The sequence below is a fragment of the Pararge aegeria genome, chromosome 19 (assembly GCF_905163445.1).
Source record: "Pararge aegeria chromosome 19, ilParAegt1.1, whole genome shotgun sequence".
Classification (NCBI taxonomy): domain Eukaryota; kingdom Metazoa; phylum Arthropoda; class Insecta; order Lepidoptera; family Nymphalidae; genus Pararge; species Pararge aegeria.
This window is the reverse complement of record NC_053198.1, coordinates 2,502,003-2,515,989: the sequence shown is the minus strand read 5'-3', so window position 1 is coordinate 2,515,989 and position 13,987 is coordinate 2,502,003. Positions and strand designations below refer to the sequence as shown.

The window sequence follows — 13,987 nt, the reverse complement described above, 5'->3', positions numbered from 1 at the left end:
GAATTCCACCAATCCGTACTGGGCCAGCGTAGTGGAGTGCGGCCTGCGCCCTTATGACTATGGCAGGATACTCGGGCCCTATAGTCGGTCGGTAATGGGTTCACATGATGACTCCTAATCGACGTTGCGACAGTATGAAATCGCAAACATTATTTACATGCGGGCATGATTATTACCTTTATAACTACTGCATATTACATAAGTATTATTTGATGTTTTAACTTCAGTATCGGTTAGCATGTTCAAGTACGGATCAATAGATCTTGGGTTTGATTCCCATGACGGTTCAAAAGGCGAAGCTGCGCTACCAAAGGATTCCGCGTGCGGCGTACATCCACAGGAGAATTTGGCATTTTATTTCGAAGTGCCATGCCATGCCGCAGTGAATGGTTGGCAGAAAAGGTTTTTTCGTACTTGATGTAGTACCTACGTGGAACAGAGGTTATGATAGGTGTCGATAGGTAGTTTAGTATGGATTGAGAACGTATTAACGTTGGATCCTTTAATATAAATAGGTTTAGGACACAATGAACCCAACACTACGTGCGTTGAAATATAGTGTCTATTTCACTTTCGTTTATCTACTCATATTTTTCATTTAAATTTTCCTTTTACTTGTCTTAATTATTTTTATTCGTATCTATTATAATACCATAAGAATGAATAAAATAGAAAAATCACAAAATTTACAGAAAAAATAAAAGCGTAAATGTAAAATGCCAAATTCTCCTGCCGGTGTACCGACACTATGAAATTGAACGGGCAATATTATCAAAAATAATGACGGTGTTTTACCATAATATTGAAAATTCAATTGGTGTCCTGTTCGAAACTACCCACTTACCATTTTCAATGTACATATTTATTGTGTGCTCGAAGATGAATTTTAAATACCTATGTAATACCCCTACTTTTTGTAAATTAGCCTGTGTGTTCCATTTAAATGGAAATTCCTTTATGGAACAATAAATATCTTAAACCAGTCATTATTATGATTTTAAAATTTCAAATTAATGCATGTAAACTTATCAATATAAGAAGTACCTAAAAATAAACTTGTAGAGCAGTTTACTATACGCTACATTCACAAAATGAGTAATTCATTCAAGTGAAATTATTATGTTAAAACAAATTATCGGATGAAATCTTTGAGATGTCTCTCAATAACTTTAAAGCATATGTAAGAGGTAAGTTTATAGAAATATTCACTTATAATACCACAAGAGCTGAAATGCCAGATAATTTTGAAGCTCGTGTGGTATTCGGGGGATTATTTTTCCGTCCCAAATGTCGGCCAATAGAATTGCACCATGAGACGAAATGTACAGTTAACAAATAAGAATTTCATAATGAATAAATATCAAAATATATATAGCAACTACCAGAGAAAATTTTCAAAAAATTATCAGTATAATACCATGTAGGTTGTACCACGTGACGTCGAATGGTGCAATTCTATTGGTCGATATTTGGGTCGGAAAAATAATCCACTATAATTTAATTAAGGATTAAATAAACAATTATAAAGCTTGGGTATGAATTCTCATTCGCATCGGCGAACGAAAATAACATATGACGCGCATGCGTTTAGTTTGCGAATTCCAGCCGATCACATTCATTGTCAGAATGTTTTTTTCGTTTGCTGCTATACCTGCACCTAGTATGAAAATTAAGCTTAATTTGCTAGACTCCGCGAAAAGCATGAGAATCTATAAACGTAAATATACTACAACAATACACACATCGCGATCTTGCCCCAAAGTAAGCGTAGCTTTTGTTATGGGTAAAATACTTATAACATACAGATGATGATATGAAACACATTCATTTTCATCACACATACATTTTTCTAGTTATGGGAATCGAACCCACGGTCTTAGATGCAGAAAGCAGGGTCGATGCCCACTGCGTCAACCCGCAGTATGGTGTATGGTGTATTTTATAATTTCTTCTATCTTTATATTCCACACAAAACAGATCTCCGGCAATGAAGTAGTGGACGCACGTTTCGCTCCGACACCGGAGCTTCCTCAAGTAATATTATTACAGATTCTCCTGATTTCTGCGGAGTATAGCAAATGGGCCATATATCATAAGAAGGCTCAGAGTCACTCAGCGGGCCATGGAGAGAGCTATGCTCGGAGTATCTCTACGCGATGAAATCAGAAATGTGGAGATGCGTAGAAGAACCAGAGTTACCGACATAGCTCAACGAGTCGCGAAGCTGAAGTCGCAATGGGCAGGGCACATAGTTCGGAGAAAGGAACGATGTTGGGGTCCCAAGGTGCTGGAATGGCAGCCCCGAACTGGTAAGCACAGCGATGGTCGACCCCCAACGAGGTGGACAGATGACATTAAGCGCGTCGCAGATAGCCGCTGGATCCAAGCGGCACTGAACCGTGGAATTTGGAACTCCCTACAAAAGACAGTCCAGCAGTGGACGTCTATCGGTTGATATACATCCACTGCTGGACGCCTGTAATACAGGTTTTACCTAAATCAGGGACAGTAGATTTTAAATGGCACCATTACATACATTTATGACATACACACCAATATAATTTGTGAGGCACGCATTTGTTTGTATTAATATTATAATAACTACTTTACATTTTAAAAACTGTATGTACCTACATTCTTGTGAATAAATTATTGAATGAATGAATGAATACACTTTTATTGTACACCACATAAACATAACAAATTAACAGTAAAAATTTAACAAAAGGTATACAATTTGGCGGCCTTATCGCTACATAGCGATCTCTTCCAGGCAACCAAAGGCGCTAAAAACAGCTCAAGAAGAGAGGTAGGTGGTGCATTTAACTGTACTGTGTTGCAAATAAACATGCATAAACCTATATATACAAATATAATATGTACATATAACAAACTTACAATAAAATATATAGATAGTGATAATAATTAATCTACCTATATAATTAATATCAATAATAAATAAATATATACAATATTGTCAAACCACAAATAAAACAGAAGGGAATAGGCAAGTTAAAGATCCGCAGATGCAGACAGAAAATGATCTTTGACAAGTTTTTTAAAAATGGTAATAGACTGTGCCTCTCGGATTTCAAGAGGCAAGGCATTCCAAAGCTTAACAGCCTGAACAGTGAAAGATCGGTGGAAGAAAGATGAATTATGTGAAGGCACCCTTAAGATCAATTTCCTTGCAGTACGGAGAACTTCACCAGGGCGACCAACGAATTCAAATTTTTCCTTTAAATAAGGTGGAGAAGAAGGAAAAAACAACACACAGTAGAGAATAGAAAGAATGTGCAAATTCCGGCGAAGTCGAATAGGTAACCACTTGAGACGAGAGCGAAATTGCGAAATTGCTTGAAAAATTATTATTATATGATGAAAGCAAAATACCTTAAGTTTCATAATATATCATGGAATCCCGCAAAATAACGCCTGCTTCTATCCAATCCTTTGTCCTTCGTGGGGAAGCGTCCTTATGTCCTTTCACAATGTGGAATTGGGTCTTATTTAACATGGGTGAAACCGAAGGTTACAGCTAGTTATGGTATTAATACAAATAAATAGAAACTAATAGCAGTTTTAATTACCATAACGACGTTTACGTCAGGTGGTCAGTGCAGTCAGTAAACTGGTAGGTATTATAATTGGTGCTAGGAGAACGGGCCCTATTAGGAGTTAAGGACATGCACTAACCCTTGGACCAGAATAGCGCACTTGTGTACAGGCGAGCGCGAAAGCGGATAGGAAAATCTAATATAATCCCTACTGCCTACTAATATTATAAATGTCAATGTAAGTTTGTTTGTTACGCCTTCACGCAAAATCTTCTAAATCGATCCTCATGAAACTTTGTTCACATATTCTTGAAAGTGTTAGAAGTAACATAGGATACTTTTTATCACCACATTAAGCTCGGCGATTTTACACCATAACTCCGACAAATTATAACCGATTTAAATAAATATTTTTGTACTATAGAGGTTATAATATGTGTTTAATTTGGCCCGAACTGTGGGTAGGTCTGATGAATGTGGTTGGAGATAGAGGACAGAACTGCTCAGCGGACTGCAGCAACCCCTCAAATAAGGCTTAGCGATACTGAATAATTAAAACGTTTTTAGAACTACAACTAAATTGAATGCCACATCAAAAAACAAAATCAAACGCAGACGAAGACGCGGGCAACAGCTAGTATAATATTATAAATGTCAATGTAAGTTTGTTTGTTACGCTTTCACGCAAAAACTACTTAACCGATCCTCATGAAACTTTGTACACATATTCTTGGAAGTGTTAGAAGTAATATAGAATACTTTTTATCCCGACATTAAGCTCGGTTCCATCAACACACATCGCCATCTAGCCCCAAAGTAAGCGTAACTTGTGTTATGGGTACGAAGTTGACTCGTTATTATGAATAATATACACGGATACTTATAGGATACATAAACGCCTACACTGAAAAACATTCATGTGCATCACACAAACATTTTCCATGTTGGAATCGAAGTCGAACCCACGGCATTGTACTTAGAAAGCAGGGTCGCTGCCCGCTGCGCCAGTCAGCCACCAATACCATCCTGGACACTTAGAAATCCAACAGTCACTTATTTATTATGTTAGTCTTGTGTGCAAAGTGCAGGTGCAAGTACAATAAATTAAATAAAAAAAATAATAATAATTTAAGATGTTCAAACGATTTTTACTTTAAAAATAATCTTTTCAATGTTATGGGACTATTGCCTGAAAATAGAGAATTTTTATATTTTATTTTCGTTGTTATAACACCTGATGCTTATAAGTTGTATCGGCGCCTGTACCGGAATATCAAGTAAAGCCGTTAGCATCGACGCGCACTTTTATAATAACACTCAATTCCCATCTGCGAAACGCACCACTCGTGACAGACAAACAAACACAAACATACTTGTTACTAAACAATAAGTGATACAAAATGTCGAAACTAACTGTTTTAGTATTCGCAACTATAATTACTATTGGATATGGTGAGTTACTGTTTTTATTTAATTTAGAAGAAAAAAAAAAGAAATATCCGCCATTTCTTTTTTTGATGTAATATTTGTTGTCACATTTGTATAAAATTGTTGTACCACTATTAAATAAACTTAAAATGTGAGATAAAGGTGCTAGCTCAGTATAACTGAACTGGTTCTCAGCAAGCCTATCTTATCTTAATCGCTGAATCTTTGAGGAAAGCAGAAAAAAATCCAGAGGAAGTGAAAAGTTAGAAGAGTTCGGACCACTTTCGGACAGATATTGGACCACTTTGTTTGTCTGTGTGTCTGTACCATCATTGCGTTGTATTTTAGACAACCTTCCTGGCGAGCGCTGTGAATTGAAGTAGAAGGTCCCTGGTTCGTTTCCCAACAGGGGCATTTTGGAGATTTATTTTTTCTGTATTTTCTCTGGTCTGGTCCGGTGGGAGGCTTTGGCCGTGGCTAGTTACAATCCTACCGACAAAGACGTGCAGCTAAGCGATTTAGTGTGGGGTATGACTACTATACTCACGAACAGGTTAGCCCGCTAACACCAGGTGAGATTGCAGACAAGACATAACCTGTAGCGGAAATTTAAAAAAAATTACGTACTAACAGATGGATTCATTTGAATACATTCAAAATGGTGATTTTCCGAAGGAGTATAAATTCGCTCATAAGAAGGCTTAGAGTCACTCAGCGGGCGATGGAGAGAGCTATGCTCGTAGTATCTCTACGCGATCGAATCAGAAATGTGGAGATTCGTAGAAGAACCAAAGTTACCGACATAGCACAACGAGTCGCGAAGCTTAAGTGGCAATGGGCCGGGCACATAGTTCGGAGAAAGGATGGACGTTGGGGTCCCAAGGTGCTGGAATGGCAGCCCCGTACTGGTAAGCGCAGCGTTGGTCGACCCCCAACGAGGTGGACAGACGACATTAAGCGCGTCGCAGGTAGCCGTTGGATCCAAGCGGCTCAGAATCGTGGAACTTGGAACTCCCTACAAAAGACCTATGTCCAGCAGTGGACGTCTATCGGTTGATGTGATGATGATGATGATAAATTCGCTATGTTCAGCAAATGTTCGTTTTAAGATTATCAGCTGTTATCAGTTTCTAATACAAACTGGATTATTTTTTCTTGCACTACAAGAAAGCTCTAGACTGCAATCTCACCTGCGATAAGTGATCCAGTTTAAGATGGTAGCGGATCAACCTGTTAGGATTATGGCAAAAACGCACCTAATCGGCTTCTATGTATCGTGCATCGGAAGGCCGATTTGCGCAGAAAATGTTTGTGTGATAAACATGAATGTTTTTCAGTGTCTGGGTATTTTTCGGTATACTGTAGGTATTTATGAATATACATATTCAATAGTCACCTTAGTACCCATAACACAAGCTACGCTTACTTTGGGACTAGATGGCGATATTTATTAATTTAATTAATTAATAATAATATACTGGAACGCCGGCAGTCTTTGTGGGCAGTGTAGTAATTAGCCACGGCCAAAGCGTCGCCCGAGACTAATTGTTTATTTAATTGACATAAATTCTTCTTACATTCCCATGTCTAGACTCAAATTTCACGATTTCATGCTAATGACACGCAAATAATATGGTAGGATACCATATTATAGATACCATACCATATTGATGTAGCAGTTATAGGACAGCCTGCGGACAAACCCTTGGAGAGATCGAACCTATTAGAATTTAGGATATAAACATACAACGTGTAACCGAATTAGGTACGCATTACAGTTGAAGGGTGCATAAATATAATTTCAAAAAGAATCACCCGTTAAAATATTAAATCGTAGAAACTTATTTATTTTTCCTTAGAAACGAATTCATTCCAAGTATTTACTTATAACAACCCAATTGAAGATAAAAGACCGACACGCGCATAGTACCCACGCTACGCGACACGTACCTAATAAACTGACAGGAGTCACTTTATTTATATTTTAAATGTGATGTTTGCTGTATCTGATTTATTTTAGTAAAAGCTATGGCAACTATCAAAAACTATTAGGTTTTCGGTTTCACAGATAAGTCTCAGAAACAGTTAATAAGGTACCTCTAAACCATGTGAAGTAATTTTTCGGTCTTCGTTTACACGTTGTATATTACCAAATGATTAGGGAAAATGAAATAGATAGATATTATTTTTAGATCAAAACGTTTATGTGAAAAGTATGTACCTGTTTCTAAAATCAGGCTTATGTTTATTTTGATCCAGGTCTCACTCCGACCAATTACGATATCAGCCGAAACAGAATAAATGGTAAATAACGGTAAAAACTTTAAAATCTTTGCCCACGGTCCTAAATCTCTATGCTATGACATAATTATGACGCCAAACTGCAATAAATATGACAAAGTGAACGCTTAATTGCGTTGGCCGTGAAATGGCACCCCGCCGAGTTTTTCTGAAGTTATCCTTCTGTTGGCGCGTTAGGGAAAAATGATGAGAGTAAATTTTTACACGCACATCGTCACGAAAACCCGACACCCTGAAGTTAGCTAATGTTTGACAGTGTACACTTTTACTTTCAATTTTATCGTCAAACAGACTTTGACGTCTGCGGGCTCATTCCGCTGATTGAATTTTGGAATTTCCGAAAATTTGATTCTATCTAGTAACATTACCCAAACTTGACAGTTGTGTTATGTCAAGTTGAAGTCAGAAATACATCTTGCGCGTAGTTATTTTCAATGACATGGAGAAGTATGACTGTGGGAAAATTAAATTCTGTCACTATTACCACAAACCAATAGCGACGGTCGCATCGCATCAATCATAAGCCGCTACGTAATAGAGACAGGTTTTGGGTATTGGGCGACAAATTAAACCATACAGATGGGTAACATATCAAACATGTTCATAAATAAGTTCATTCACCGGGTAAAGGGCATCGATCCCATTAAATTAATATCACGGTTTGGGCAAAAATCACTTCTTAACTAGACACCTACTTATTGATGTATTAATAAAATATTTTATTCGTTTATTTTTATTTTTTGGGAACTTTTCTCATATAATCACTCGTGTCCCGTGTCCATATGTCTGTCTTTGCGTCTGTCACAATGTCTGAATTTAGTTATTTGCAATTTACGCACTAAACTCTTAGATAAACACAGCGTTGGTTGACCCCAAATGAGTTCTGTCTACGACATCAAGCGAGTCGCTGGGAGCAACTGGAAATAAGCGGCCCAGGACCGTGCATTTTGGGAGTCTCTACAAAAAACTATGGCTACTACTAACTAGCAGTGGATGTCAATCGGTGGATAGACAGTTTAAATTTGATACACAGTATAACTATTTCAGACGCGTCAGTGCGAGTGGACTGAACTTATCATAGAGAGTAAACTCCCGCGAGTCTCATCTGATTGGGTCGCTAAATGAGACCAGTTTGGACCTTAACAACGGACTTCCCTCGAACTGGAGGACATTTTGTCCACCAATCCGCACTGGACCAGAGTAGTGAACTACGGCCTTAACCCCTTCTCATTGTGGGAGAAGACCCGTGCTCTGTAGTGAGCCGGTAATGAGTTTTTGGAATGATAACTATTTATCTATTGAAATCAGGATCATTTCTGAGATTAGCGTTCAGTTATATGGACTTTGTTGCTTTAAACTCTAACCATACAAAACTAGAGGAATATAGAGAAATAAATTTACGTAAGCAAAACTGAGGAACCTACATCATCAAGCTCTCAAGGTCACGAATATTGGTCTAAAGTCTGAGCTCCAAAAAAATACTTAATTATACTCTGTAATTACAAAAACAAGAAAAAGATTATGATCTTTTTATTGTTTCACTTACATAACATACTCGTAAAGTGTTTCCTTGACTTTAGCTAAAACCGCAATTTGTAAGAATTGTAGGTATTACTTACGATGATTCCATTGCCAAGATTAATTATTTATACAGTGGCAATAGACACAAAATTTTGGGTAGTAATTTTGGTTCTGTAGGTTACTGTATGTATAAAAAACACATTACAATGCACTTATAACTTCTTGCACAAGTGCCGGAACGATTAACGATTGCTTTTTAAGTAAGCGTTAGATATTCCGTTATGCTACAGTAAAGAAAAGTAAATAATAAAGTATTTACTGTGTGTATATTAATATTGGCCAATTTATCTAATAAACTTAATTCATATTTTTCAAGTATTACTACTGTTCTATTGTGTTGTTGTTAGTGAAAAAAGTTATAAATAACTAGCGGACCCCAGCGCCATCTGTCGGGCTTATTTGTGAATCTAAACCATCCAGGGTGCCACCCAAACGTATACCAAAAAATTCATTCAAATCGGTCCAGCCGTCTAGGAAGAGTTCAGTGACATACACACGCACACAAGAAATATATATATAGAGATATAGTGAGATGATAATCACTTTATTAACCTTAGACACTTCACAGAACAGGTTTAGTTGAAAAAACAGACACTTCTTAATTCTTACATCTTTCATGATCCTCCGTTTTCTCCTCTCAGAATGTGAAGAGTTTAGGACGCAGTTCACCACGCTAGTGTAGATTGGTAGATTTAATACGCCTTTCAGAGCATTATGGACAAGTCGTAGGTTAAATGCAAGGCGTAAACCTCCCTTTGCGTGGGCTAGATGGAAAACAAGGTATTCGGCAAATAACTTTTTATCTCGTGCGTGCAATGTTTTTACAAATATTGTGAGACGGACATTTTTCATGTCAAAATTGGCACTTTTAGGAAATTTATTATGACAAAATAAGTACTATAGCTTTAAAGTTTTTGTTTTTCATTTTTGTTTTAATTAAATTATTATTTTTTCTTTTTTTTGTATAATAATTGCTTGCTAGGTATATTATCAAAATTAAGCTTAATTTGCTATACTCCGCGAAAAGCAGGAGAATCTGTGTGGTGTAATCTGTTTCGGAGCGAAACGTGCGTAGAGGGTGTACTGCCGAGGATCTGTGTGGTGTGGAGTATAAGGATTGAAGAAATTATAAATTACACCACACAGATTCTCCTGCTTTTCGCGGAGTATAGAAAATTAAGCTTAATTTTGATAATATATCATGGATTTCCGCAAAGTAACGCCTGCTTCTATACAATGCTTGCTAGGTACTTATTCCTAAGCAATTGTGGTTGATGTTATCGTATTATATGTAAAACCAAGTTGTGGAAACTTCATTGGTTTATGTGATACAAAAATACGGCATTACTTTTATGTGTAATAATACTGTTTGTTTCCCTTGAAAAGCTAATAAATATATAAAAAAACTCTCATCAAGTACGCAAGACCAAGCAAGTGATATTTAATTGCTTGAAACGCACGTAACTCCGAAAAGTTAGAGGTTGATCGAACACGAGAGTGTGAATTTCTAACCACAATTTTATCACCGATTTATACCCACTTTAAATGCTCATATCATTTATTCAAACTATTCCTGGTGGAAGCGAATCATCTTTCTTATCGTCCATTAGACAGAATACTTACCAACATTCTGCTACTATAAATGCCTACCATTCTCATGTCCAATGGTCATTTTCAAAGGACAAGGTCAAGGGACATATTCTGTGCCTAACATTCATTCATTTGCTCATTTTCATTCATCACCATTCACTAACGCTCAATCCTACAGGTTTTGGAATAAGGGACGTGTGGGAATATTTGATAGGAGGCGGGATCGGCTACGGGCAGTACCCGGGGCAATATGGCGGGTACCCGGGCGGGTATCCGGGGCAATATCCGGGACAGTATCCTTACCGTCCGGACGGGCCACCAGGCGCGCATCCCGGGTGCCCCCTGTGCGACTCCTCGGTTTACAGCTACTGCTCTCATAAAGAAGCCCATGATTCTTGCTGCTGCGATAATTCAGGCTGTGAGTATATGTGACAACTTATATAATAAAAAGGAATATGAAAATATCGAGATCGGTGGTATGAGAACAGTGGCTTAACTGGCCAGAGACTCGGCCGCGATTGCCGGAGAGATGCGGGGTTAAAATACTACAGTTTCTATTCATGCTGCCAGCATCTTAGGAACTGTGCCTCGCTGCGGTGGTTTCGTGGACGTTTTAGATTTTATTTAGTTTTAAATGGTTTATTTTAGGTTATATTTATAAAACAATTATTTTAAAGAATAAATAAACAAATTATTAATGTTTCTATTCTAATACTTCCTCGACGTGTTGATTTAGTAGCAGTAACTAGCATTTTGTGACAGAACTCGTCCGAGAAAGTACTATCCCCATGCGTATTTCTACCGCCAAAGATCATAGCTGTGTTTCGGTCTGTGGTCTGCGGTTGCCGGTGTAACTACGGGCAAGCTACGCCTCGGGTAATCACAAGGCTGAAATTTTTTGGACGTTTGACGTTACGTAGCAACACAACGTAGGGCATAACCCTACGTTGTGTTGCTCGGTTAAGGCTGTTTATAAGCGATGGTTTTCCTTTAATACCAGGTTGGCCACTGTTTGATGAATAACACTTTCAATACTAAATATGAAGGTAGGCATAGGTTTGTCGCTTGGTGACATCAGAATACAGCTGTCAATACTCCTCTTCCCGTGGGTGACAAAGGGAATATTCCGGAGAACTGGTAGCAGCGTCCTCTGTTACTATCAACTGCGATCACTAACCCGTCTTTCCAGAAAGGCAAACCCTCTCAGTGAACTGTTATAGGCTATGGACGATGGTGATAGGTAGATATTTGATACAAATCGTCTCCTCAGACCACGCGTTCACATGCCGACGCACGGACTGCAAGTTCCTGTACGCCAACTCCTGCCAAGAGTACCACCTCATCACCAGTTGCTGCTGCGTAGACCTGCAGAAGAGTGCCGTCGCGCCCATCGCACCCATAGCGTCCATCGTAGCACCGGTCATTGCAGCTTAGGACTGTATCGCCCGAAATTAAACATCTAAACTTTCAACTCCAATAGCCGTGAGCGTATCCAGCATCTGGTCTAGGAGGGGGCAAGTGAGATTTTTTTTGGCAGATCCGCGGCTGTTTTGTCAAAAATTTATTAGAGGACCCTCTATCATCCACACTGAACCTATTAATTTTTGTCTGTCTGTCTGTCTGTATTTTGGCCGCCGTACATTTTTTAAGAGTTCATAAATCTTCTGCGAGATTTCCAGGGAGGGGGCAGCTGCTGGCGTTAACATAGAATAAAAAAAACGAAGTGCCGTGAAAAAAATAATTGTAAAATGATTGAAAAATCACTCCTAGACTTAGGAAGTAGGCATACGCAAATAATATTTGCAATTATTTATTGCGTAGGTACGGACAATTCAGAAAGTAAATAAAATAAAATGTGTATTGCTAAGATCACATCACGCGCATCACGAGATAATTATGTCTACCCTTATCTCGCATTATCTCATAGAAATAGGACGAGAAAATTTTAAATACAATAACTCGTGGATCCTTGCTGTCGTACCTGGTAGCCCTGCAGGGGGCCGATTGTCTTGATAACAGTGACGCTTTGTTCGAACTTCGAACTGAATTCTTTTTGAATTCCATAATTAGAAAAATGAAATATTATCATAGAAAATAAAATTATGTCAGGTGCAGTTAAGGCGCAAGCTACACCGAAATTTATGTGGCGCGGACGTCTTGGCGTTTTTCATTCAAATTTGACACAAAAGACATGGAAATAACATATTGAAAAACATGCGGGTGCCGTTACGCCTTATTTGCATCCAAGATTCAATGCCAGTAGGCACTATAAATATAAAAACGCCAAGGGTACAACAAATAAACATGGCATAGCTCAAAATAATTACTTTTATTTATATTTTGGTGTACAATCAGTGTTTTCATTCATTCATTTAAATAATATTCATTTCATTCATTCAATAGTTCAATTTAATTGATATGGCTTTTATTTCGGAATAGTGCAGCAGTGTTTTGTCACACTTCAGTTGACAGCAATTTTTAAATGAGCGCGACAAGAAAATTCAATAATTATTCCGAAGTTATGCCACATTTATTTGTAGGGCCTACTTAATGATATAAAAAACTAGTTAAGATAATTCTTTGCATTTAAGATTTTAGCAGTAAAAATATTTTTTTGATATAGTTGTATTATGCCTAATAAACACGTAAATAAACTGAAATGTCTGTTTTTAATTTTAAAATATTATAATACTTAGCTGAAATAATTATTGTTATGATCGCATTTAACTCAACAGAGGTTTTTAATTTTTTCTCAACATTTTGTCGGAGGAACGACGGACATCGGGTCCCAAGATGCTGAAGTGGCGACCCTCACTGGAAAGCCGTGTTGGTAGTCCCCCCACTATATAGACAGACGAGTATTGCTGGACTAATGCGCCACAAGACAGTGTGAAAGTCCTATCAAAAGATCAATGTCAAGCGGTGGTTAAATGATGATAATATTTTTGGCCAGGCCGAACTTACGAACTAGCCAATATAATAAGTTAATAAACGCCACTCAAACTTAACCACCTGGTTTTAAAGCTCAAATTCGTCCGCACTCTTCAGCGATCAGCGCTCTTAGCGTAACTCTTCTTAAATTAAAATCATTAATTCTAGAAACTGCGACTCTACAGCGAGTTATATAAGGTATGTTACACTTTGACGTTATCGTGTTTCGATATACAACCAAACTATTCATAGTCGTCATAGAAGACGGTATTAGAGCATAGACCCACCACGCTGTTCCAATGCGGGATGGTGGGGATGGAAGATTTTGAACACATTTTAAGTATATTAATCGGCACTAACTGCTACACGTGCACTTTAAGACTCGGGAGTTGAACAACACTTATTTACTACCTACTGGCTGGTCTTGGTACTAAAACTTCCACAAAAGACACTGATATTATTTTGCAAGATTTTAAAATATAACAACTTGTGTATTATAACCGCTTGTGCACTGCATGGGTCACGTACAAAAAGCTGTAATTCTCGATATTATATCGAACTATCCTACTATCTTACTTATTTATATGGTAATTAAAATT

At 37.7% G+C, this 13,987-nt stretch overlaps 1 protein-coding gene across 2 annotated transcripts; it reads left to right on the top strand.

Moving 5' to 3' along the window:
* The first annotated feature begins 4,886 nt into the window (after positions 1 to 4,886).
* On the top strand, positions 4,887 to 13,922 carry LOC120631856. Of its 2 annotated transcripts, XM_039901511.1 has the most exons (4): positions 4,887 to 5,009; positions 7,245 to 7,289; positions 10,672 to 10,875; positions 11,728 to 13,922. In XM_039901511.1, exons 1-4 carry the CDS (start codon positions 4,958 to 4,960, stop codon positions 11,889 to 11,891), a joined length of 465 nt encoding a protein of 154 aa, XP_039757445.1. In that variant the 5' UTR covers positions 4,887 to 4,957; the 3' UTR covers positions 11,892 to 13,922. The 2 variants fall into 2 exon arrangements, with proteins under 2 accessions (XP_039757445.1, XP_039757446.1); XM_039901512.1 differs by lacking the exon at positions 7,245 to 7,289 and having other exon boundaries at positions 4,894 to 5,009; positions 10,636 to 10,875.
* The last annotated feature ends 65 nt before the right edge of the window (positions 13,923 to 13,987 follow it).